General features: G+C 40.0%; 1 protein-coding gene across 1 annotated transcript in view; it reads right to left on the bottom strand.

Moving 5' to 3' along the window:
- Positions 1 to 27,334, bottom strand: part of NFIA (nuclear factor I A) — a 393,295-nt gene that overhangs the window by 110,235 nt on the left and 255,726 nt on the right. The window contains exons 5-6 of the mRNA XM_007464277.1: positions 21,102 to 21,219; positions 14,740 to 14,865 (exon numbers count right to left, since the gene is read on the bottom strand). Coding sequence (XP_007464339.1) covers positions 14,740 to 14,865; positions 21,102 to 21,219 — 244 coding nt within the window. The remainder of the gene's footprint in view (positions 1 to 14,739; positions 14,866 to 21,101; positions 21,220 to 27,334) is intronic.

Below are 27,334 nucleotides of genomic sequence, written 5' to 3'. Positions count from 1 at the left end.
AAAAAAAAAAAAAAAAAAAAAAAAAAAAAGAGCAGGAACCCTTGTTACTGTAGTGGTGTTCCCTGGTGCACCAGCCTCTAAGAGCAAGTGCCAGTACTAAAGAGATAATGGGAGACAACGTTGTCACATAATGATGATTTCCCACTGCTCTATAAATGTAGAAGGAAAGCCAAGACATTGATCCTATGGCAGTGTTCTGTAACAGTGACTCTTCCAATTACAGCAGGAGATTGTGGGAGATTTAATCATTTCCCCTAATACATGCCAGTACAGCTGAGTGTCCATGATCGATGTATTACTGTTACTAGTCTGCTGCCTTTTTATTGGCATCGATAATGGGGCTCTGCCTATGCTTCTCAGCTACAAGTTTATGTTGGCAAACTTCTCCCACTCCTACAACCGATGAATGACTGTTGACAGTCAAATTAGGACTATCAGGGTTGGGAATCCAAGCGAACTTATTATGGAGTATTGAAAACTACAATGAACCAATATAAGTCTGCAAAATCCAATTGTGCTCCTAGCAGTTGTGACACTGAACTCTGGTTCTAAATGTCCTGGGCTGCTGGTTGATGAGATGTTTACCAAATATTCTTCTACAAATGCCTTTAAAAATGTATTTCCTGACTTAATAATTGTGATAAGAATAGACAGTATGCTATCACAGTGCTTAATTTTAACCTTCAAAAATGAGGACTGCTAAGCCTTTGGGAAGAAATCTATCTCTGAAAGAAGTTTATCTCTGAAAGTTTTTAAGAAAAGGACTACAGCTAAACTTACTACTTACCAAATTTGACTTTAAAACTTTTCACTGAACTGTTTAGAACTTCCAGCATCTTGGCTAAAGTAGTGGTGTCTGTTAATAAGGTTTTACAATCACACAATAATTGAAGGCATGCTAGAATTCTGAATATCTTCCTACAGGAGAAAAATTAAGGAGTAAGAGGCTCCTGTTTTCAAACACAGAACTAAATTTCACTGAAAAAGTCCTATAACTTCATGTTTTTTCACAATAAAAACTATCTTTAACTGGGCTGAAATTGACTGGTATGTATATCTCAAATGCGGAAAGGGGGGCAACTCAGTAATCCATGAAGCCCACTGAACCCTCGGATGAGTCAATTCTGGGGACACAGACAACCTGAGAAGTTTCACAGGACAGCCACAAAGCTGGCTTGCAAGATATATGTACCTTAGAAAGAAAGGTATATGAAGAACACTTAAATTTATATATATACCAATGACTGAAAGGCTAAGAGACATCATGTCTCACTTTCAAGTGTGTGAGCGTTTCTCATTCGGGTTCCAACGGAAACCCAGTTTCGTTGCCTCCTTTTGAGGACAGTGTCCCTAATTCTAAAGTCAGCTCTCCCCTTTTACTCCAATAGCATTTAATCCAACCACATTAACTGGATAGGGTTTGTCTCTCTCACACCAGTCAGAATGGCCATCATCAAAAAATCTAGAAACAATAAATGCTGGAGAGGGTGTGGAGAAAAGGGAAACCTCTTGCACTGCTGGTGGGATGTGAATTGGTACAGCCACTATGGAGAACAGTATGGAGGTTCCTTAAAAAACTACAAATAGAACTACCATATGACCCAGCAATCCCACTACTGGGCATATACCCTGAGAAAACCATAATTCAAAAAGAGTCATGTACCAAAATGTTTATTGCAGCTCTATTTACAATAGCCAGGAGATGGAAGCAACCTAAGTGTCCATCATCGGATGAATGGATAAAGAAGAAGTGGCACATATATACAATGGAATATTACTCAGCCATAAAAAGAAACGAAATTGAGCTATTTGTAATGAGGTGGATAGACCTAGAGACTGTCATACAGAGTGAAGTAAGTCAGAAAGAGAAAGACAAATACTGTATGCTAACACATGTATATGGAATCTAAGGAAAAAAATGTCAGGAAGAACCTAGGGGTAAGACAGGAATAAAGACACAGACCTACTAGAGAATGGACTTGAGGATACGGGGAGGGGTAAGGGTAAGCTGTGACAAAGCAAGAGAGTGGCATGGACATATATACACTACCAAACGTAAAATAGATAGCTAGTGGGAAGCAGCCGCATAGCACAGGGACATCAGCTCGGTGCTTTGTGACCACCTAGAGGGGTGGGATAGGGAGGGTGGGAGGGATATGCAAGAGGGAGGGGATATGGGGATATATGTATACATATAGCTGATTCACTTTGTTATACAGCAGAAGCTAACACACCATTGTAAAGCAATTATACTCCAATAAAGATGTAAAAAAAAAAGAAATTAAAAAGGGAAAAAAATAATTCTAATGATACTTCACATGATTAAAGAACATTAATTTTAACAAAGGACTTTGGCATTTGGAACAGAAGTTCAAGTTCATCATTTGATTGTTGTAACTTTGCGACAGAGATGGGGCAGAAACAACAGTGCCCATCTTACAGATGCTGACTGACAATGGAGGAAATTTGGTTTGCCCTTGAAGACAGGGACTTGACGGGGTCACCTTGTAACTACTCTGTACTGTACACAATCAGCACTTAATAAAGATTCAGTGACTTGGCTCGACTTGAACTGTACTGATTAGATGACCAGCTCTTCCTCTCCATGCACTTCAACTGGAGAAAGATGAGAGAGGCAGAAGAGAGAAGTTCCTTTCTTGTACTGAGGTAGGAATCACTGTGTGAGGGTACCATCTTCTCAGATCTGCCTGAAAATAGGCTAGATTTCTATCTATCTAGAAGAGTGTTAAAGGCATTCCTACTTAAAGTAGGGAGAAAGCTTGGGGGAGCACAACACTGAAAGTTCAGGGTGCCGCTAAACAAGGCAATGATTGAGTGGTGAGAGCCTACATAAAGGAACAATCAGAGGAGGAGCCTAGATCAGGGCTTTTCAATCCCTAACATGTATAAGTATCACCCGGAGATCTTGCTAAAATTCTGTGGGCCTGGCTAGAGCCTGAGATTCTGTATTTCTAATAAGCTCCCAGGTGATGCTATGTTGCTGGTCCTCAGACCACACTTTGAATAGCAAGATTAGACCTCACGTGATACAGATCCCATAGTGTCTCATATGGGTGTTACTTATGCTTGTATAAAAGAAAATTTCACGTGGAAATCTTAAGATTTATGTCTGACAGAAATCAGGAAGGCTACATAAAACATTCTATAAAGATTCACTATTGGGATTCTTTTTTTTTTTTTTTTTTTTTTGGGCGGTACGTGGGCCTCTCTCTGTTGTGGCCTCTCCCGTTGCGGAGCACAGGCTCCGGACGCGCAGGCTCAGCGGCCATGGCTCACGGGCCCAGCTGCTCCGCGGCATGTGGGATCCTCCCGAACCGGGGCACGAACCCGTGTCCCCTGCATTGGCAGGTGGACTCTCAACCACTGCCACCAGGGAAGCCCTATTGGGATTCTTGATATAGAGCTTGTGATAACGAATTATCTTTTTTTAAAAAAAGTATTATCTTAGAAGACAATAAAGTATTATCTTTTAAAAAAAGGTTTGATTCACTTAAAGGGATACCCTTTAACGTGAAGGATACTTATAATAAAATTTGATAACACTACCACTTGTTAACAGGGCCCATGGTTGAGCCTTAGCAATTGTTTTGCTTACTACTTGCTAATAATTGGATCTGACTGAATAACAGCCTACAGATTGAGAATATAGTAAACATCAATTCTGAGAGAATTACGGGTGGCAAAATCTGCTTTCAGATTTATGGAAAGCACCCAAATTCCCTGCTTTATAGGCTTCATTCATTCACTCAATCAACATTTATTGAGCACCTATTATGTGGCAGACTGTCACGGATGCCGGGGGTACAGCAATGGAAAAGACAGACTCAGCCCCACTGCTCAGAGTGTATATTCTAGAGGGAGAACATATGATAACAAGAGATAGTGGTATGAAGAAAGGAAGGCAAGCAGGGTTATGAATTATAGGATGATGCAAGAGAAACAGCAGCTATTTCAGATCACTAGAAGCCTCTCTGATAAGGTATTATTTGAACAAAGATCTGAATGCTGAGGATTGTTTGATTTTATGGGCAAAAAATGGTAGATATTTCACTTTGTTAACAGTTAATACCGTTTGCTCATATATTATATCCTATGCGTATTTAATAAACCCACATTCCTTCTCTGGTCTGGGTGCATGACAAGGGTTTGGGATAAGGAAAGTGGGGGATTTTTCAGGTCTTTCTGATGAGTAATTTTTAAAAATTTTTATTGTTATGCTTTATATTTAAATACAAGCTCAGGACATAAGACCTTAAAATACAAGCATAAATGTTTATGGTAAAAGAGGTTATTTTGTCTTCTGGGTACAGAAGACAAAACTTATACTCCGAAATTAGTTTTAGGTTGAAATTTGGATTCAGGATCCACAGGTTTACTATCTCTGTGGCGCTAGGCAAGTCACCTAATTTTTTATAATTCTCAGTTTCATCTCTACAGAGGCAAGCTCATTCTACTTGCATGATTTAGGGCAATTTAAAAAAAAAAACAAAAAACTTGGTACACAGGAGGTACTTAAACAATTTATAACTATAATCATTACCATATATATGAAAGCACCACATGCAGCGTCTGACCCAGTGTAGGCGCCTGCCTGTTGGTTTCCTTCCTATTTATTTGCATTATCAGTTCCTCTGCAATTTTTCATTTGTACAGATAAACAAGAGTTGATGGTATGTGCACTTTTGCTTGATAGAATTTCATAGGACTCATTTCATCAGTGCATGATTAGCTTCAAAGCTTCGAATCTAACCCAGTTTTGAGATAACTGGGAAACGAAACTAAGTGGAAAGAACAAATGCAGCATTGTAAGAGAAGCAAAAGTCAGCTTGAGGTTGTCTGATGTTTTTAAACTAACATCATCTTTAATCTCCTATGCCCCTCTTCCCAGATAATAAGAGCTGTGCACTAAAAGTGCTGAGATAAACTAATGGGGAACAGGATACTACAAAAGACATTTGAAAGAGCCCATGTAATTTACTGCATGTCTGGTTTGTTTTACTTTCCAAAGCCTTCCTGTTGCTCCAGGAAATTTGTCTCTTCTGGCAACCTTCAGCCCTCTTTTGGCCAGGGAGCACTGAAAAAGCATTTGAGGGCAGGTAAACAAGATGCAAAGCTCTCTGAGTGAGGAATAAGTACAGGCCTTGCTTCCTGGGTCACATCTGAGGCATAAACAAAGTATCCTTTAGTACTTGCTTGATAGAATTATCCCAAATGTAGGCAACCACGAGGCGGCTGGTGCCTTCAGATATACATAACGCCAAACACGTTCTGAAGGTAATTTACATGCGTGAATCACTAAAAGCCTCCTACTCAATGAACTGTACCCCTGGGGAAAAGCTATGCAGTCCCGGATCAGTGTGGGAACAACAGAAGGGTGTCCTCTGTGCCAAAAAGGGGATTGGGCTGGATGGAAAATCCCCAAAAAGGACCATCTGGCAGCATAAATTATCCATTTAAAATGGCTGGTGTGAGTTAATGACACCAAAGTCACCACGAACATGTACAACATCCTTCAGCTGAGTTTTAATGTCCCATCAGGCCATGTTTCAATTATGACTTTCTATGCTGAATATGGCCAAATGTAAATTTATTCAATGTCCTCCCCCACCCCCTGCACATATACCATGAAACTGCATTTTTCTGTAAAGAAATAGGGATAGAGAATGGAGCATCAGTGCAGGAATACAGTATAATTATGGGGGATTTCTCTAAAAGTACAAACTTTTTTCTTAGAGAACCCCCCTACAAATATACACTTATTCTCTCTCTCTCTCTCATATATATATATATATATATATATATACACACACACATATATGTATAGTATATACAGTATATTATACTATATGTACATATATGCTATATACATATAGTATAATATGTAGTATTATTACCATATATATATATATATATATATATCCTCCCAAAAAGGATTTAGCCATTAAATTTTAGTTATTTAAAGACCACAAAGGATATAGGTATTCAGATGTTAAAATTTATGGTCATTTGAATCATAACATGCAGAGAAGAACAGAATTGCTCTGAATAAAAGTCACTAGGTCAAGGTACTCTATATTCAACGTACTCCCACTTCCCCCAGATAGGCCCCAAAGGAATCTACCTTGACAGGACAGGCTTATGGTGGAGGAGCTTCATGTACATCAACACAATGAAGCACCTCAGTCTGTATAAAACCACATCAGTATGACCCTCAGGCACAATGTCCCAAACTTATATATTTTGATTCGGATTTTCACAAAAGCAGGTAAATGGGCCAGGACTTTAATTGGTCTTTTAAAAAGAGTTCAAAGAACATTTAGATCTGCAAATTTTTTAATAGCACATAAGCTTCTCACTGGCACTCTCCTGAGGTCGCGCTGATGATGCATTTGGCAGCCTGGGTGGTCAGCATGTTCATTTAGGCCTGGGTGTATTTCTTAGTCGCTTTCAGCAAACTGGCATGAATATCAGTGTGGAGTGAAGCTGACGTGTGGCCTTTGTAGAAGACCCACCACACCTTGAATGCTGTGTTGATAACACAGAAAACGGCAGCACCAGAGGCTAATTCCCCATCCTTGCGCCTCCCATGTCACCACATAATGATCTTCTTTTTTTTTTTAAATAAGCTTTATTTTTTTAAAACTGTAGATTTACAGAAAAAAAATGTGACGACAGTACAGAGAGTTCTCACATACCCACACCCAGTTTCCCCTGCTACAGACACTTTACATTACTATGGTATGTTTATTACAATTAGTGAATCAATATGGATACACTATTGTAAGTTTACACCTGATTCCCATCTTTTCAGTTTTTACCCACGGTCCATTTCCTGTTCCAGGATCCCATCCAGCACCGCACACTACATTTTGGGGTCATGCCTCTTTGGCCTCTCAAGGCTGTGGTAGTCAGTCAGATGTTCCTTATATCTGATGACCTTGACAGTTTGCAGAGTAGTGGTCAAATATATTGTACAGTGAGTCTCAACTAGTCTGATGTCCTTCTCATGGTTAGTCTGGGGTTATACTTTCTTGTTTTTTTTAATACAGCAGGTTCTTATTAGTTATCTATTTTATACATATTAGTGTATACATGTCAATCCCAATTCATCCCACCACCACCCCCCACCACTTTCCCCCCTTGGTGTCCTTACGTTTGTTCTCTATGTCTGCGTCACGATTTCTGCCTTGCAAGCTGTTTCTTCTATACCATTTTTCTAGATTCCACATATATGCCTTATTATACGATATTTGTTTTTCTCTTTCTGACTTACTTCACTCTGTATGAGTGAGTCTCTAGGCCCATCCACATCTCTAAAAATGACCCGATTTCGTTCCTTTTTATGGCTGAGTAATATTCCATTGTATATATGTACCACTTCTTCTTTATCCATTCATCTGTCGATGGGCATTTAGGTTGGTTCTATGACCTGGCTATTGTAAATATTGCTACAATGAACACTGGGGTGCATGTGTCTTTTTGAATTATGGTTTTCTCTGGGTATATGCCCAGTAGTGGGATGGCTGGGTCATATGGTAATTCTATTTTTAGTTTTTTAAGGAACCTCCATACTGTTCTCCACAGTGGCTGTATCAATTTACATTCCCACCAACAGTGCAAGAGGGTTTCCTTTTCTCCACACCCTCTCCAGCATTTGTTGTTTGCAGATTTTCTGATGATGCCCATTCTAACCGGTATGAGGTAAGACCTCACTGTAGTTTTTCTTTGTTTTAATTAATTAATTTTATTTTTTAAATTTTGGCTGTGTGGGTCTTTGTTGCTGTGCATGGGGTTTCTCTAGTTGCGGTGAGCAGGGGCTACTCTTCGTTGCAGTGCATGGGCTTCTCATTGTGGTGTGTTCTCTTGTTGCAGAGCACGGGTTCTAGGCATGCGGGCTCAGTAATTGTGGCACACGGGCTTCGCTGCTCCACAGCATGTGGGATCTTCCCTGACCAGGGCTTGAACCCATGTCCCCTGCATTGGCAGGCAAATTCTTAACAGCTGTGCCACCAGCAAAGCCCCCTCACTGTAGTTTTGATTTGTATTTCTCTAAAAACTCATGATGTTGAGCAGCTTTTCATGTGCCCTTTGGCCATCTGTATGTCTTCTTTGGAGAAATGTCTATTTAGGTCATCTGCCCATTTTTTGATTGGGTTGTTTGTTTTCTTAATATTGAGTTGCATGAGCTGTTTATAGATTTTGGAGATTAATCCTTTGTCCATTGATTTGTTTGCAAATATTTTCTCCCATTCTGAGGGTTGTCTTTTCATCTTGTTTATAGTTTTCTTTGCTGTGCAAAAGCTTTTTAACCTTCATTAGGTCCCATTTGTCTAGTTTTGTTTTTATTTCCATTTCTCTAGGAGGTGGATCAAAAAAGATCTTGCTGTGATTTATGTCACAAAGTGCTCTTCCTATGTTTTCCTCTATGAGTTTTATAGTCTCTGGTCTTACATTAGGGTCTTTAATTCATTTTGAGTTTATTTTTGTGTATGGTGTTAGGGAGTGTTCTAATTTCATTCTTTTACATGGAGCTGTCCAATTTTCCCAGCACCACTTATTGAAGAGACTGTCTTTTCTCCATTGTATATCCTTGCCTCCTTTGTCATAGACTAGTTGACCATATGTGCGTGGGTTTATCTCTGGGTTTTCTATCCTGTTCCATTGATCTATATTTCTGTTTTTGTGCCAGGACCATATTGCCTTGATTACTGTAGCTTTGTACTGTAGTCTGAAGTCAGGGATTTTGATTCCTCCAGCTCCGTTTTTTTTCCCCTCAAGATTGCTTTGGGTATTCGGGGTCCTCTGTGTCTCCATACAAATTTTAAGATTTTTTGTTCTAGTTCTGTAAAAATGCCATTGGTAATTTGATAGGAATTGCACTGAATCTGTAGATTGCTTTGGGTAGTAGAGTCATTTTCACAATATTGATTCTTCCAATCCAAGAACATGGTATATCTCTGTGTCTGTTTGTGTCATCTTTGATTTCATTCATCAGTGTCTTATAGTTTTCTGAGCACAGGTCTTTTACCTCCTTAGGTAGGTTTATTCCTAGGTATTTTATTCTTTTTGTTGCAATGGTGAATGGGATTGTTTCCTTAATTTCTCTTTCTGACCTTTTGTTGTTAGTGTATAGGAATGCAAGAGATTTCTGTGCATTAATTTTGTAACCTGCAACTTTACCAAATTCATTGATTAGCTCTAGTAGTTTTCTGGTGGCATCTTTAGGATTCTCTACGTATCGTATCATGTCATCTGCAACAGTGACAGTTTTACTTCTTCTTTTCCAATTTGTATTCCTTTTATTTCTTTTCCTTCTCTGATTGCTGTGGCTAGGACTTCCAAAACTACGTTGAATAATAGTGGCGAGGGTGGACATCTTGTCTTGTCCCTGATCATAGAGGAAATGCTTTCAGTTTTTCACCATTGAGAATGATGTTTGCTGTGGGTTCCTCATATATGGCCTTTACTATGTTGAGGTAGGTTCCCACTATGCCCACTTTCTGGAGAGTTTTTATCATAAATGGGTGTTGAATTTTGTCAAAAGCTTTTTCTGCATCTATTGAGATGATCACATTGTTTTTATTCTTCAATTTGTTAATATGGTGTGTCACATTGATTGATTTGCATATACTGAAGAATCCTTGCACCCCTGGGATAAATCCCACTGGATCATGGTGTATGATCCTTTTAATGTGTTGTTGGATTCTGTTTGCCAGTATTTGGTTGAGGATTTTTGCATCTATATTCATCAGTGATATTGGTCTGTAATTTTCTTTTTTTTGTAGCATCTTTGTTTGGTTTTGGTATCAGAGTGATGGTGGTCTCATGGAATGAGTTTGGGAGTTTTCTTTCCTCTGCAATTTTTGGGAAGAGTCTGAGAAGGATGGGTGTTAGCTCTACTCTAAATGTTTGATAGAATTCACCTGTTAAGCCAGCTGGTCCTGGACTTTTGTTTGTTGGAAGATTTTTAATCACAGTTTCAATTTCATTACTTATGACTGGTCTGTTCATATTTTCTATTTCTTCCTGTTTCAGTCTTGGAAGGTTTTAACTTTCTAAGAATTTGTCCATTTCTTCCAGGTTGTCCATTTTATTGGCATAGAGCTGCTTGTAGTAGTCTCTTAGGATGCTTTGTATTTCTGTGGTGTCTGTTGCAACTTCTCCTTTTTCATTTCTAATTTTATTGATGTGAGTCCTCTCCCTCTTTTTCTTGATGAGTCTGGCTAATGGTTTATCAATTTTGTTTATCTTCTCAAAGAACCAGCTTTTAGTTTTATTGATCTTTGCTATTTTTTTTGTTTCTATTTCATTTATTTCTCCTCTGATCTTTATGATTTCTTTCCTTCTGCTAACTTTGGGTTTTGTTTGTTCTTCTGTCTCTAGTTCCTTCAGGTGTAAGGTTAGATTGTTTATTTGAGATTTGTCTTGTTTCTTGAGGTAGGCTTGTACTTTTATAAACTTCCCTCTTAGGACTGCTTTTGCTGCATCCCATAGGTTTTGGATCATCGTGTTTTTGTTGTCATTTGTCTCTAGGTATTTTTTTATTTCCTCTTTGATTTCTTCAGTGATCTCTTGGTTATTTAGTAACATAGTGTTTAGCCTCCATGCGTTTGTGTTTTTTACATTTTTTCCCTTGTAATTTATTTTTAATCTCATAGCATTGTGGTCAGAAAAGATTCTTGATATGATTTCAATTTCCTTAAATTTACTGAGGCTTGATTTGTGACCCAAGATGTGATCTACCCTGGAGAATGTTCCATGAGCACTTGAGAAAAATGTGTATTCTGCTGTTTTTGGATGGAATGTCCTAAAAATATCAATTAAGTCCATCTTGTTTAATGTATCATTTAAAACTTGTGTTTGCTTATTAATTTTTTGTCTGGATGATCTGTCCATTGGCATAAGTGAGGTGTTAAAGTCCCCCACTATTATTGTGTTACTGTCGATTTCCTCTGTTACAGCTGTTAGCATCTGCCTTATATATTGAGGTGCTCCTATGTTGGGTGAATACATATTTATAATTGTTATATCTTCTTGTTGGATTGATCCCTTGATCATTATGTAGCATCCTTCCTTGTCTCTTGTAACATTCTTTATTTTAAAATCTATTTTACCTGCTATGAGTATTGCTACTCCAGCTTTCTTTTGATTTCCATTTGCATGGAGTATCTTTTTCCATCCCCTCACTTTCAGTCTGTATGTGTCCCTAGGTCTGAAGTGGGTCTCTTGTAGACAGCATATATATGGGTCTTATTTTTGTATCCATTCAGTGAGCCTGTGTCTTTTTGTTGGAGCATTTAATCCATTCACATTTAAGGTAATTATCAATATGTATGTTCCTATTACCATATTCTCAATTGTTTTGAATTTGTTTTTGTAGGTTCTTTTCTTCTCTTGTGTTTTCCACTTAGAGAAGTTCCTTTAGCATTTGTTATATAGCTGGTTTGGTGGCGCTGAATTATCTTAGCTTTTGCTTGTCTGTAAAGTTTTTGATTTCTGTCAAATCTGAATGAGATCCTTGCCAGGTAGAGTAATCTTGGTTGTAGGTTCTTCCCTTTCATGACTTTAAATATATGGTGCCACTCCCTTCTGGCTTGCAGAGTTTCTGCTGAGAAATCAGCTGTTAACCTTATGGGAGTTCCCTTGTATGTTGTCATTTTTTCCTTGTTGCTTTTAATAATTTTTCTTTGTCTTTAATTTTTGTCAATTTGATTACTACACGTGTCAGCATGTTTCTCCTTGGGTTTATCCTGCCTGGGACTCTCTGCACTTCCTGGACTTGGGTGGCTATTTCCTTTCCCATGTTTGGGAATTTTCAGTGATAATCTCTTCAAATATTTTCTTGGGTCCTTTCTCTCTCTCTTCTTTTGGGACCCCTATAATGCAAATGTTGGTGTGTTTAATGTTTTCCCAGAGGTCTCTTAGGCTGTGTTCACTTCTTTTCACTCTTTTTTCTTTATTCTGTTCTGCAGCAGTGAATTCCACCATTCTGTCTTTCAGGTCACTTATCCTTTCTTCTGCCTCAGTTATTCTGCTATTGATTCCTTCTACTGTATTTTTCATTTCAGTTTATTGTATTGTTCATCTCTGTTTGTTCTTTAATTCTTCTAGGTGTTTGTCCCTTAATTCTTCTAGGTCTTGGTTAAACATTTCTTGCATCTTCTCGATCTTTGCCTCCATTCTTTTTCCAAGGTCCTGGATCATCTTCACTATCGTTATTCTGAATTCCTTTTCTGGAAGGTTGCCTATCTCCACTTCATTTAATTGTTTTTCTGGAGTTTTATCTTGTTCTCTGGTACATAGCCATCTCCCTTTTCATTTTGTCTGTCTTTCTGTGAATGTGGTTTTTGTTCCACAGGCTGCAGGACTGTAGTTCTTCTTGCTTCTGCTGTCTGCCCTCTGATGGATGAGGCTAGCTAAGAGGCTTGTTCAAGCTTCCTGATGGGAGGGGCTGGTGGTGGGTAGAGCTGGGTGTCGCTCTGGTGGGCAGAGCTCAGTAAAACTTTAATCCACTTGATTGTTGATGGGTGAGGCTGGGTTCCCTCCCTGTTGGTTGTTTGGCCCAAGGCAACCCAAAACTGGAGCCTACCTGGGCTCTTTGGTGGGGCTAATGACAGACTCTGGGAGGGCTCAAGCCAAGGAGTACTTCCCAGAACTTCTGCTGCCAGTGTCCTTGTCCCCATGTTGAGCCACAGCCACCCCCATCTCTGCAGGAGACCCTCCAACATTAGCAGGTAGGTCTGGTTCAGTCTCCTGTGGGGTCACTGCTGCTTCCCCCTGGGTCCTGATGCACACACTATTTTGTGTGTACCCTCCAAGAATGGAGTCTCTGTTCCCCCCAGTCCTGTCAAAGTCCTGCAGTCAAATCCCGCTAGTCTTCAAAGTCTGATTCTCTGGGAATTCCTTCTCCCACTGCCGGACCCCCAGGTTGGGAAGCCTTACGTGGGGCTCAGAACCTTCACTCCAGTGGGTGGACTTCTGTGACATGATTGTTCTCCAGTTTGTGAGTCACCCACCCAGCGGTTATGGGATTTGATTTTATTGTGATTGCGCCCCTCTGACCATCTCATTGCAGCTTCTCCTTTGACTTTGGATGTGGGGTATCTTTTTTGGTGAGTCCCAGTGTCTTCCTGTTCATGATTGTTCAGCAGTTAGTTGTGAATCTGGTGCTCTCACAAGAGGGAGTGAGTGCACATCCTTCTACTCCGCCATCTTGAACCAGTCTCCCCTAAAGATCTTCTTATGTGTCTCTTCCCCACCCCCACTGTGAATTCCTTGAAAGCAGGAGCCACAGCCTTCCCATTCATCCTTGAGTTCCCAGAACCAGGCATAGTTCCTCATCATGAGAAAAGTTCCCAGTGAAGGTGTGAGTGAATGAATGAGTTGGGTGAAAAGATTAGGTAGAAGCAAGGCAAAGTGAAATTTCTGCATTTTAGTAAAGTGAACAAGATAAAGGAATCAGACAGTGGGGCCTGAGGTTTTGTTTTGTTTTTAATTATCATATAGCAAAACTGCCTGGGGGTTCAGGAGTGGAAGGCATACTTTTCTATGAATGTTAACACGTGTATAGATTCCTGTTCATCACCACCACAAACAGGATACAGAACAGTTCCATCATCCCCCAAATCTCTCTTGTGCTATTTCCTTTTTAGTCACACCCTCTGAGGATTCTCTTTTGATATGTTAGAGAGGAGAGAAAAAAGTTCATTTGAAGATGAAGGGGTTCAGAGATTTTCTTGGCACTTGTCTGTTTTTGCAGGGAATTACTCTGAGGCATGGGTTGGGGAAATTTTTTCAAACTTACTGTACTAGGTGTGATTCATAGACAGGTTATGTATATTACCTCATTTAAATCTCAAGAGCACTGACATAGCTATTATTATTGACAGATTATAAAAATGGGGACAATTAGTTTCAGAGAGGTTAGGTAATTTGCCCATAATCACACAGCCAGCAGGAGCTGGAGTCAGGATTACACTCTGCCTGTCTTTTTCCAAAGCCCGCTCTATTCTCTACAGCATTTGACTTTGCCTATCGAGGAAGCCACTGGAGAAGATTCTCCCTTGCCCATGTCGAGGTTAGACACTGAGAAAAGTTTCAAAATGCTTCTGCTATCAGAATTAGTCACATTACTCAAGACTCCAGAGCCAAGACTGAACTACCCCAGGAAGTTAAACTAGCAGTCATCATTTGCTTAGTCCATGAAAGAGGGGCATAAAGATAGCTGTTCCTTTTAAATAGAAAAAGAATCCTGATGAAATCCAGTAACAGGAAAACATATTTAAAAGTCTCCTCATTTTATAAAGATCCAAGTACAAAAGCTATCACACAGGGAACCCATTCTACCTTTCCAATGTTATCAACGTAGTTGAAAAAGTTGATAGATTTTTATTTTGATTATTAAAAGATAAAACCAGACCCAAAAGGCAATTAGCATAAAATGAAAGCAAAGGCAAATGGAACGCTGGATTGCAGTGCAGGTGAAAAGATGTAAGGGTAGAAAACCCTACACACCATTCTCAGTCTCTCTTCTCAGTTAAATGGCATCCTTGCGCTACCACCCTTTCATAAAAGCAGCAGTCAGGCACAAACACGTGTTCACGTGGAAAAAGTCCACTGCTCTGAGCTTGTTGCGTTCTCTTTATGCCTGGCGTGGGCTCCCATGCATCCTGGACTTTACAGGGGCGGCTGCAAGCCCACTGCCCAGCCCGCTTACCTGGCTCCACTTCATGCCACCCGCTGGACTGACTTCCGCTCCCCGGGGAGCGCCCTTGGCCTGTGTAAAATGGCTCTTCACCAGGACTGTCCATTTCATCCTCCACAGACTTGAGGCGCTTTGTGGAGCTGAAATAACAAACGGGTACATGTTTAAAAGTCATCCAAAGCACCTTTCTCCTGGACATGGCATCTCTGGTGGAAAGAAAGCCAAGGGAGGAAGCAGTTGGGTAACTCAGTGTAGTTCATGGTCTCTCTTTAGGCTCTTGTTCAGTTTAGTGAGTCACTGGATGTGGAACAAAGTCTTGGGTCTGTGTTGTTCCAAGTGTCTGGGTTTGATTTTTATTGTCACTCGAGTTTCTGCTGCCCCCCACCTCCGGTTCCTTTTTCCCTTGAGGAACGGGTGGCTGGCTCCCGCTCCTGTCTCCACCTGGAAGAGTCAGTAGTAAGCTCACATTTGCATCTCCTAGAGCAGTGGCTGGGGCGTAGCCGTCAGCAATGTCCCTAGACATCAATTCAATCCCTTCTGGCACCCCAGAAAGGAGTAAAATCAGGGCGCATGACCCTTGAAGAAAAGCTCGGATTGCTGTTTGTTTTTTTGCCATGTTTTCTCATCTTCCATTTAGATCTGTTCATTTAAAAAATACTTATTGCACAGTGACAGCAGTCCAGGTACTGATCTAGGCACTAGAGATAAAACAGTGAACAAACAAGGTAAAAATAGAAGGAATGGGCTTCCCTGGTGGCGCAGTGGTTGAGAGTCTGCCTGCCGATGCAAGGGGACACGGGTTTGTGCCCCGGTCCGGGAAGATCTCACATGCCGCGGAGCGGCTGGGCCCGTGAGCCATGGCCGCTGAGCCTGCGCGTCCGGAGCCTGTGCTCTGCAACGGGAGAGGCCACAACAGTGAGAGGCCCGCGTACCGCAAAAAAAAAAAAAAAAAGAAGGAAGGAGTACACTTCCTTCTATGAATAAGGGACATGGAAAAAAGAGTGACCCAGTGACTTTTATGCACTTTCTCTACAACAAAATTACCAAACTGAAATTCTATGCCATCAAGGTGGGGATTTTTTGGTTTTGCATAGGTATGGTCGGGACATTTCCAAAATATATTCCATTTTCTACCAGTTAAAGGGCTGAATTTTTTTTCCTCCCAATTTGAGACTTCAGGAGTTAAAAGGTAGTGAAATGCTACATGTTGCTAATGTTCTCACTGTATTAACTGATTATGTCACTAACATACCAGAATTGGTAGATTTCATACCTGGTGCAAATGCTTGTTGGGAAATCTCTTCCTCCTGTGTTGGGACCTAAAATTCTGTGTACAGAATTTTTAATATGTGTTCATTCATCAAACACTTATTGTGCACCTCCTGCATGCCAGGTGCTGTGCTAAATGCTGCTATATTGAAATAAATCAGACATAACCCCTGTCTCCATGGGGTTTAGAATCTCGTGGATGAAGACAGAGAGGTAAACAAAATTGTGCAAAGAGAAATACAGGTATGATGATGGAACCACACAGAGGTTACAGTGGGTTCTTTGAAGGAGTTAGGAAAAGTGAAACACAGGGAAGGTCGGGAAAGGCTTCCCATAGGAGATGGCTCCTGAACTGTCTGTAAGAGAGTGTCAGGTGATGGGGCAGAAAGAAGAACAGGGCAGAGACAGGCTGTTATTCAGCTGATGCACCCCTCAGGCAGCCATTCTGGATTTTAAAATACTGAAATACTTCTTTACCAGTTGGTAAAGTGCCATTGTCCCATGCCCCATACATTTCCCCCAACCTTGTCATTCCACCTTTGCGCCAGAACAGACTCATGATCCCAAACCTGAAGGGTTAATAAGGTTTGGGACATCAGGGGGGCATTCCAGGACTTCACACTGTGGCGGGGCAGGTCTGTCCTAACTGGGATGCTTGAGTCACACAGGTTATCTGCTATTTTGAACATCACTCCAGGAGGGAGGTGCATATCAGGCACTAACAACACCATGAGAAGAGTGTGACACATGCAGGGAATTGGCAGGTGTTCGCTATGGCAGAAGTAGTGGGAAGGGCAGAGCAGAAGAAGGGGGGAAGGGGTGATAGAAGATATTGTATGTCTGGACTTTATCCTATAAGCAATGGAGACTCCCTGAAAAAGTCTAAACAGGAAGTGACATCAGAGTCATCTGTTAGAAAGGTCACTCTGGTAGTTGCACAGATGATGGCTCCTGAGAAGCAAAGGGAAAAGAAGGGGATGAACCTTCCCCAGGGAGAGAGTTAAGAGGCTGCTGCAGCAACCTGAGTAAAAAAATGCAGAGGGCCCAGTTCAAGGTACGAACTTCTAGTTATTACATTTGGCATTCCAGGGTTCTTAGTCTTTTAAGTTCTATTTTCATTAAAGCCAGACCACAGGAAAGCAACATATCTGTAGCATGCTAGCTTAGTACCCAAAGGAAAAACCTTTAATAGCTTATTTAATGTTCTTTGCTTGGCTTTCCTTGAAGTTCAATGAAAAAGAGCCAGTCAAAGAACTTTTCTGTATTTTATGTAAAACTGCATCTAATAGAAGTCCTTTATAAAAGGATATACACACAAAAATTCCTCCTAATACATAAAACCAGAAAAAATATGGTCTCTTTAAATGAATTTCTACTGTTCCCTTTTATTAGAAAATGCACATTATATAACCTAGTGTTTCCCCTTCTTGCCTTGGCAACCAGGAATTTCAGGGCTAAACGTAAGGCATAATTCTGGGTTCACGTTCCTGATATAATAATCTCTCCTATCTTTGCATATGGTTTCTGTCCTCTCTATATTTAATACTACCTGTAGTGTTTTTAAATTGAAAAACGCTTGAAGTAATTTTGGAAGTTGGAAGAACACAAACTGGAAACAAAATAAATATTTTCCTTATGTTCCTTGGCAAATAAAAGGTGAGACATGCATATTCTGATAAAACTGTGAGATCTGTGGGGAAGGAGACGGTCAGGGTTTTTTTTTGTTGTTTTGTTCTTTTTAATCTCTAGTGCCTATCACAGTATCTGACTAATAACAGATGCTCAAAAACTGCTGAATTGGGCTACAGATTTATTTATTTATTTATTTATTGGCTACAGATTTAGAAACAGTCATATGAACTTGTGACAAGGATTCGCCCAAGTGTCATGACTCAGTGAGATCCCACCCAAAAGGCCAACTTCACTGCCCGTCATTCTCCCATTATTAATACTTTACTGAGTTTCTAAAGCTTTTGATTTCCTTGGTGTCCTCTAATAAAATGCAAATACTCATGCAGTTAATAAATCCTAAAGGTGAAAGAATCTGTAGATATTAGCTGACCCCTTGGTTTGAAAGCAAGGACTGTCAAGGGTTGATACAGGATAAATGTTTGGAAGTGGAGACACAGGTTGGAGGAGAGAACAGGATGCAGGAGGGAAGGAAATTAGAAGTGCCAGGAAGGACGAGTGGAGGGCTTCCAAGACAAAGTTTACTGACTTCACAAACTTGACAGTTGATTTATCTTGATGAATTTCTTTGGGATTAAAAAAGTATACACTATCCCAAATTTTACACTACCCTTCTATGATTTTGCAGATGTGTACTATGAAGGGGTACAGAACCTACAGCGAATGCTTATCAGTCTTCTTTATTTTTTTAAATTCAGAAATGAATCATTAATTTTGGTTTCTTGCTCTTGACTTTCTAACACACTGATTCTACTCTCCCAGAAACATCTGAGGAACCCTGGAAAGGACCAGTAAGATCTCTACATAAGAGGGAGGATAAATACTCTTCCAAGCAGTCTCTCTTGTGTGTGGAATTTGCTTTGTTCCTATCAATTCTACCTAGAAATTAAGGTAAGACTACTACCTTCATTCCAAATATTTGCTTAGTTCCTACTACATACAAAGCCTAGAAGCTTTACCCTGTCCCCACAAAACAGCAAAACACATCTTTCCTGAGCGTTCCTAGTGCCCTGAACTGACAATCTCCATTCATTTGTTAGTCTCTACCTCGAGATTGCAAAGCTCCTGTACTTGACTTCATATCCACAGTGCCTAGGACAATATCCTTGGGACCTAATAAATGTTTGTTGCTGATTTAGAAGACTTAGACACTGTTCTCTAAGGGATTTACAGTCCAGATGGGGAAGCAGGACCTGTACATACCTCAAAGATGATAATAATAATTCAAAATAGTAAATGCTAAGTGTCCAGGAAAAGTAGAGATGCTGGATGTTCCTTTCTGGGGGCTTCCCATTCTATTGTTCCTTACTAAAAGAGAGAGCCTCATTCCTAAGAGGATTCAGTGTGAAAAGAGCATGGTTTTATACTTCCAACAGACCTGAGTTTGAATGTAGACTCTGCCATTTACTTGGTCTGTCACTTTGGGCAAGTTACTTAACTTCTCTGAGCTCTAGGCTGACCCACTGTTAAATGGCAACACTGTCTATATTGTAAAATTACTGTGAAGATTAACTCATATCAGGGATGTAAAGCACCTAATACAGTGCCTGCCACAGAGCAGGTGACCAATTAATAGTGGCACAGCATGAACAAATATTGACTGGTTGATGAACTTTTCTATATGTAAATCTGGGGCATTCTTCTGGGCACATTTTCTCACCTGTACACAGATAATTCTGCTGAGTCTATATAGTTAAAGAATGACTTTAAAAGAGTCATCTTAGGAGAGCCTAATGTGAGCAAAACAAACATATTACCAAGGTATTAACTACTGATGCTGTTTATAATTAGCACCTTATCAGGGTTAGTTATTTGCAGATTATAGGAACAACACTAGCCTTTTAAACAACATTAATAACCAAGTTTCCACACAGAGAATCACAGCAAAAGGCAACAAAACAGCTGGAGAAGTTGAAGGATATTTGGGATGTCCATGGTACATACGCAGCACACATATGAAAAACAAATAGCCCATCAACGTCTAAATTAATCACTGACCTCATGTTCACTGAGTGTAGTTACACCCAATGTCTCTTCCATCAGCAAACATTCAAAATCCTCAAAATGTATTAACATCCAAATGTGTTCACAATCATGTGTTCACAATCTCATTCTTTTATTGTAAGTGTTTTTTTCGGATTGGAGACTTTTTTTTCCTGAGGAGCTGATACCTCAGTGAACTGAGGGGGACATTTAAACAGCAAGAAAGATGATGGTAGAATCTGGTGGTTATATTTAAGGAATAACTCTTTCTTTAACTGTCTTCAAGGTATTGGTAATGACTAAGCTGATTTTTTTTAAAGTAATGATTAAATATATGTTTAAAATATGGTTAAAAGTCAAGGTAAGAATGAATCTCTACCATGGAAAATTTCTATCATCTGGCCGTTGTTTTAAATCCTAAAACTCTGGTACTTGCTTTAGGAGGAATATACCTTTGTCAAACGTTTTTCTGCGAAGTACACAAACATTAAAGATTGTTCTGCACCATTCTTTTCTTTGTTGTCACAGTCCAGTGCTAAAGCCGATTTGTAAAAGAATACTGTGGGTTTAAATGCCTAATCCCTCTCTCTCCGGTACAGGTTATCTAGAGACAACAGGATCTTGCAAAATGCTTCATTTTGATTTTGGCTTTGTGACCTCAAGGGAATCAAGAACCCCAGAATTGTTATCTGGTTATGTTCTTTTAGCTTTGCTCTTTTAAAGGTCTCCCGGTGTAACAGTGTTTATGATCTGGCCTCACACTGCTGGGGGACTGCATTTGCTTTTACATCCTCACACCAGGATATCAAATAGGTTGCATCTCACAGGGCAACTCCAGTAGACTGGATTTTGAGACCTGTCGGGGCTCAGTAGGAAAAGAGCTGGGACTGAGTTGTAATGTCTGTTGTGGGCATGGAGACTGGGACTGATGTCACCAGTGTCAGCTTTCTGCCAAACAAGCCAAAACACACCCCCTTTTCCCTAGTCAAGGCTTGTCCTTAATTTCCTGAGAATCTGCTATGTTCATCATCCATCCTCCCTCCATGCCTTTGCTCGTGTCTCCACCCCACCCAGAACACCATTCCTTTACTTTCCATCTCACCAACCCCGACCAGTGCTTACAGTTTATAGCTGAGCACAAGTCACTCTTTTTGGATAAAGCTGTCTTTAACTATTTTCAGCCTATGCCACACAATTTTTCACTGACTTGTGTGTGTGTGTGTCTGTGTCTGTGTGTGTATACACATATATGCATGCTGCTGCATATGCATTTGCTTTCTCTCCCCAGTGAGACTGAAAATCCACTGGGGCTGAACCCATTTCTAGTATCTTCTACTACTACAGACACACTGCTAAGTGTCGAGCAGGCCCAGAGTTAAAATCAAGGTATGTAACTATGAATTATGACCTCTTTATGAGCCATCAATCAAATTACCTGGTAGAGGATGTGCTGGGTAAAGACCTCCTCATTGCTCCCGGACTCATGCTGTAGTATGAAGAACTTTCTAAATCTGAGAGAGAAAAATTTGGGCCAGTTCCTGCAGCTATTGGTGCTAGAATTAAAAAAAAAAAAAAAAAAAAAGGAAAGAAACATCAGGTAAGTTCTGTAAATAAAAGACCAATGAGAGCATATTTCAGTGTCGCATTTAACACATTTTATTTTTGAATTTATATGGTAAGATCATCAAAAATAATCAGTAATGAACTCGGACCTTAAAAGAATATTGACAGTAAAAATCATCTACATCGGAAGGACATATTTATTTTTATTTTTTTTATAACATACCTTTCATCTTTTCTCTTTTTGTAATGGTAAATTGTCACCAAGGTCGCAACATTCCTGGATGCTTTTAACAAAAATACCTCCACGTTTTGGTCTGAAACTTTTCTTGAATGACCAGACAAAATACTCCCTGGGCTTTTCTAACTTGGTCTGATCCTGATAGCTTCCACTCACCTGTATTTTGGAATTAGTTCTGAACTGCAAATTCATCTTTCTAGGCCACCCATTCCCAATTTCTTGCCCTGAGAAATGTGTGATTTCTCCCTACTCCGAATCACCTCAGCACCCTGCATACATCTTTACTTTACTATTTGTCCCACCTTCTAATGTAAGGCAGGGTCCTCAAACTATGGTCCCTGAGCCATAATTTTTGTAGATAAAGTTGTACTGGAATAGCCACACCCCTTCATTTACATACGGTCTCTGCTTCCACACTACAACAGCAGAGACAAGTAGCTGTGACAGAGACCATATGGTTCACACAGCAGAAAATATTTATATAGAAGAATTTGCCGACCTCTGATTTAAGGGACTGTTAAAAATAACTTTGACAACACATGATTTTCAGAGCTGACCCTTGTGGGAGATGTGATTCTCTGTACTTTTTAATGTCCTGGATATCCTGTTTACAGGAGTAGCTTAATAAATATTTTCAAATGAATAAATAACATCTATCAATCTTGGAAAAAATTCTGTGTAAAATCAGTGATGTAACTATATAAGTGCAAATAATCTGTTCTTTTGAAAGATTACACAAGGTGGGAGCAGTAGATGCATATATTTCTGTATTGAGGCATTAGTTTGAGAGTTTTAAGCCCACAGAAGTGGATATATAAATAAATTAAATAGAGGCTCATATCCATAAGAAGAAAGGATAATTAGGAAAATCATGAACCAGGGACTTTCATTCTTTCAGCAAATGATTACTGAGAGTCTGCTATTGCTAAGAATTGTGCTGGGTAAGGAAGGCACTTAAATGAATGACATGGTCCCTACCCTGAAACAGCCCTAGAGAGTGAGGCTGACAGATTAATTTCAATACAGTCTGATAAATCCTTTGCTAAAGTTACTCCTAAATTGATATGCCTGCACAGAAGTGGGTATGTAACCCAGCTGAGGGATAAGAGGTTCAAGGGAGTAAAAGGGCCTCAGTAAATGTGATGCCTGTTAAATGTTATGGGAGAATGTTAAAAGGACAAGTAGGATTTACCCAACTGAGAGGAATGGAGGCATTCTAGGCAGAGGGAACAGCATTTATAAAGGTAAGAGAACAGGGCTTCCCTGGTGGCACAGTGGTTGAGACATGGGTTCAGAGGACATGGGTTCGTGCCCCAGTCTGGGAAGACCTCACATGCCGTGGAGCGGCTGGGCCCGTGAGCCATGGCCACTGAGCCTGCGTGTCCAGAGCCTGTGCTCCACAACGGGAGAGGCCACAACAGTGAGAGGCCCGCGCACCGCCAGAAAAAAAAAAAGGTAAGAGTACATAAAATGTGATTGGATTTCTGATAACTTGATATGATGTAGTATATAATACATGGGGAAAGGAGGGGAGATTTAAGGTCAGGTCATGAAGGGTAGGTAGGTTTCTTTAAGGAACATGAATTTGAGTTCAGTCGATTCCCAAGTTTATAAGCTATTAAAGGACTTATCACACTCCACTATCATTGGGGACTTTGGGGTTTATATTGCTAGTATCTAATACAATCCCTGACACCAGGAGGCAGTCAGTAAGCATTGGTCAAATGGAAATGATTGTTAGTCAAAGGAGAACCAACAAAGTATAGGAATGCTGTCATCAAATTTGCACTTATAAGCTAGACACACCACCTGTCAGGAGGGTAAGCTTGGAGTGGGCAGGGGTGGCAGTTAAAGAATATAATCAGTGAAACCGTGGAGGCCAGTGGAGTTCATTTAAATAAAAGCAGATGGGGGTGTGGTCTAAATTCAAGGAATAGAAAGGAGCCTGGTGACCACTGTTTAGGAGTTAGAATTGAGAAAATGTACTGACTTCTTGAGTGTGGTAATAATGGAAAAGGAGGAGTATGGGATAATTCCCAGGACGGCTGCTTGGGAAACTGGGTGAATTGTGAAGCCCTAATAAAACTATGGAATCAAGAAAAGGCATGAGAGGACACAGCAATTTCTAAAATAAACATTTAGTTGTTTGATTAATAGCAATGGCTAAACCTTAATCGCAACTATTGTTATATAAAAATAGTCACTGCTAAGAAATAGAAAGCTTTGAAATTCACATATACTTTCTGAAATTCAGACACATTTCTCAATGACAGGCTCTATGGAGGAAGGCCTTTACTTCAAAAACAAATGGTTAGGCTTGACAATAAGTGTAAAGGGAGTTCTAATTAATAACTTTGCTAGTCGCTCCCAAAATTGATTTTTATATTAAATTTATTTACATAATCTCCCCTTTGATTTCATAATATTTTATGTCTGAAATAGGCCATGGGGTGTGACGGGGATTGCTCTAATATGGGCATGGACCACTCATTATCCCTTTTAGCAACATGGCATATAATAGGTGCTTAATGTTTGTACCTTCATGGAGCTTAGAGATTGGCATCTCTCGTTAACTAAAAAAGAGGATAAGGCTAATCAGTATCATGGGTCTGGATTTAGATTTTCTTCACAAGTTTCAAGATGGGGTTGAGGCTTCCGCCGGATGGAGCGCCATGGAAACTGCATGACCCCACTCCCTCCCTCTTGGAAGGAAAAACAGAGCAAGATGTGAGTGAGATGGACTTGACTCCACTGAGAGAAGTCTGAGGCCTTCCACCTATTGGTGAACATCCAGCTGCTCTTCCATTTAACACTTTATCTTGTTCTACCCTGGAAAATATCTTTTACCTTGCTTATATTTTTACAACGTCAAGGGAGCCAGAACAGGTGAAGGAAGAAAAATACATGCGTGCATGTGGTGCGTCTACTTCTCAGAGAGAATAAAAACATAATTAAGCCCACAGAAATGTTCCTTAACTTGCTTGTATATTTACTTCCTGTGATGCGTTTAGTACACTGTAGCTATAATCTAAAAAAGAGCATCCAAATTCTGCCTTCTTGAAAAGAGTCTTGTAAGGAAACATCACCCGGTGCTGTCTGTATGTATGTTTGGCATGAATGTCAGCTTATTGGCGTGGATTCTGATTCAGTGATACTGTGACAGCCAAAGAGAAAGCCTTATATCTGAGTGTAGAGGTCAAAGTATCCTTGCAGTGGGTTGGGTATTCTCAGTGCCTCTAATCTGAACAGGAAGAGCCTTGACAAGTAACTAAGAACTCAAAAGGTGTACTTTCAGCAGGCTTTTCTGAGTACCTAGGGGGCCATGTTTTGAGAAGCACTTTATTCTATCTAACTTAAGCCTCAAAACAATCTTTTCAGGAAAGGTACATTTTCTAGCTGAGGAGAACTAAGCCCTGGAGTGAGGTTAAATCACTTGTCCTGGATCACAGAAAGGCAAGAAAGAGAGCCAGGATTAAAATTCAAGGATGTCTGACCTCGAAACCTGTGCTTTTCCTGCTGCACCACCCTGACTTTCATGTACAATATTGGCCTTAAACTTGAGATGCTAAAAGGGTATGTAGTATCTCTGTCCCCACAGGGTTTACAACCTAGCAGAATAATAAAATAATACCTGAATATCTAATGCAAGGCTGAATGTGTTAAATCTCATAGGGAAAATGAAAAGAATGTGTTAGGAAAGTTCAAAGGAGTAATAGATCCCACTGGCTTGTGGGATCAGAAAAAGGGTTATACTCCAGGAAGGGTGGGTGCTTAAGCTGAGCCTTCAAGGATGGTTGGGATGTAAAGAGGCCCAGAAGGATATAGGAGAGGGTTTCTAAGCAAAAGAGTCCGTACGTTAAGTTTGGAGGTAGGAGGTAAGTGAGTGATCTGTGGAAACTATGACATTTTCTGAGTAGCGGGGTGATAAAATAATTGTTGAATCTGAGGAATGTTAATATAACAACAGCATGCAGAATGTGCATAAAGGGACCAAGACTCTGGAGGTGGGGAAGTCAGTTGGTAGGCTGATTCCGGAGTCCTGGTGAAAAGGAATGGAGACCTAAACTACACTATCAAGGAAGAAAATAGAATTTTCACAATTGGTATCTGTCACCTCTTTCTGGATAGTAAACAGGTATAAAAGACATGTTTCTAATTATACACTATGGAAGGGCATAAACGAGCAAATGATTATACTATTCTAATAAATATAAAATATCAAAAAGATGTATATAACAAAATGTGCTTCTTAGCTAAGGATGGTATTACATCCTTTTTGCAGATTAGGGAAATAAGTTGTCGAGAGAGGGTTAAGTGATTTGTCAGGTGTCTGTCCAGGATGTCATGCTGGGCTTCTGAAGCTAATGACTAACTGCCTGCTGGTGTGGTGCAGAGATTATAGCCACTGCCAATCAAACGTGGGGATGTCAAGGAAGGACTGGACCAACTACAACATTTCCTGTCTGCTCTGTATATTGTGAAACCTGATTTTGCTCCATGTGTACTTGACCATAGGCTTCATCATTCTTTAATTAACTCATACATAAGATTTTCTACCCATGTAGATTGAGTGCAATTTGAGCTCTGTAAAGACAGACATCCCAGGGCATAGAAAAAGTGCTGGTCAGGGCCTGGGAGAGATTGTTTAGAGTCCAGCTCTGCCAATAACCACCTGCAGAACTTGGTTAAGTCACAAACTCTTTGGACCTCATAATTCTAATATTCATTATGATAAAAGTGAAAATTCACCACCACTAGCACCAGCGCCACCCATCACTGCTACAGCTATCACCATCACAACAACAAGGACTAACATTTACTAAACATCACTTTTGGGCAGACACTGGGCTAAGAGTTTTCAGCACCTCATCCTATTTAATCCTTACAACACCACTAGGAAGGACTGAGGCACAAGGAGGTTTAGTAACTTTCCTAGGTCATGAAGTCAGAGGTCTTATACCAGATGGCCTTTAATCCTACAGATCCCACAGCCTCTTTTATGTTCCCAAACAGCTGATGATCAGTAAATGTACTTTGAATTAAGAAGAGTAAATAACTACCCTCCCTCTCCATTTGCACCCCCCTCCCAATCTTTAAGCAGTGCAAAATGACACTTAGAAATCTGTAAATACACATAAATAATGAGAACTGGCTCCCCAAATCTCTTAAGCGGCACTGCGATTACGCCAGCCTGAAGTATTTGGGGACTTTGTTCCACCGAGGAGATTTCCTCCAGAGGTTAAAGTTGGGCATAGAGTTGCTTGTAGTAATCTCTCATGATCTTTTTATTTCTGCAGTGTCAGTTGTTACTTCTCCTTTTTCATTTCTAGTTCTATTGATTTGAGTCCTCTCCCTTTTTTTCTTGGTGAGTCTGGCAAATGGTTTATCAATTTTGTTTATCTTCTCAAAGAACCAGCTTTTAGTTTTATTGATCTTTGCTATCATTTCCTTCATTTCTTTTTCATTTCTTTCTAATCTGATCTTTATCATTTCTCTCCTTCTGCTAACTCTGGGTTTTTTTTGTTCTTCTTTCTCTAATTGCTTTAGGTGCAAGGTTAGGTTGTTTATTCGAGATGTTTCCTGTTTCTTAAGGTAGGATTGTATTGCTATAAACTTCCCTCTTAGAACTGCTTTTGCTGCAACCCATAGGTTCTGGGTCGTCGTGTCTCCATTGTCATTTGTTTCTAGGTATTTTTTGATTTCCTCTTTGATTTCTTCAGTGATCACTTCGTTATTAAGTAGTGTATTGTTTAGCCTCCATGTGTTTGTACTTTTTACAGATCTTTTCCTGTAATTGATATCTAGTCTCATAGTGCTGTGGTCGGAAAAGATACTTGATACAATTTCAATTTTCTTAAATTTACCAA

Source organism: Lipotes vexillifer, unplaced genomic scaffold, assembly GCF_000442215.2.
Source record: "Lipotes vexillifer unplaced genomic scaffold, Lipotes_vexillifer_v1.1 scaffold47, whole genome shotgun sequence".
Lineage (NCBI taxonomy): Eukaryota > Metazoa > Chordata > Mammalia > Artiodactyla > Lipotidae > Lipotes > Lipotes vexillifer.
This window is presented reverse-complemented; position numbering and strand designations above follow the sequence as displayed.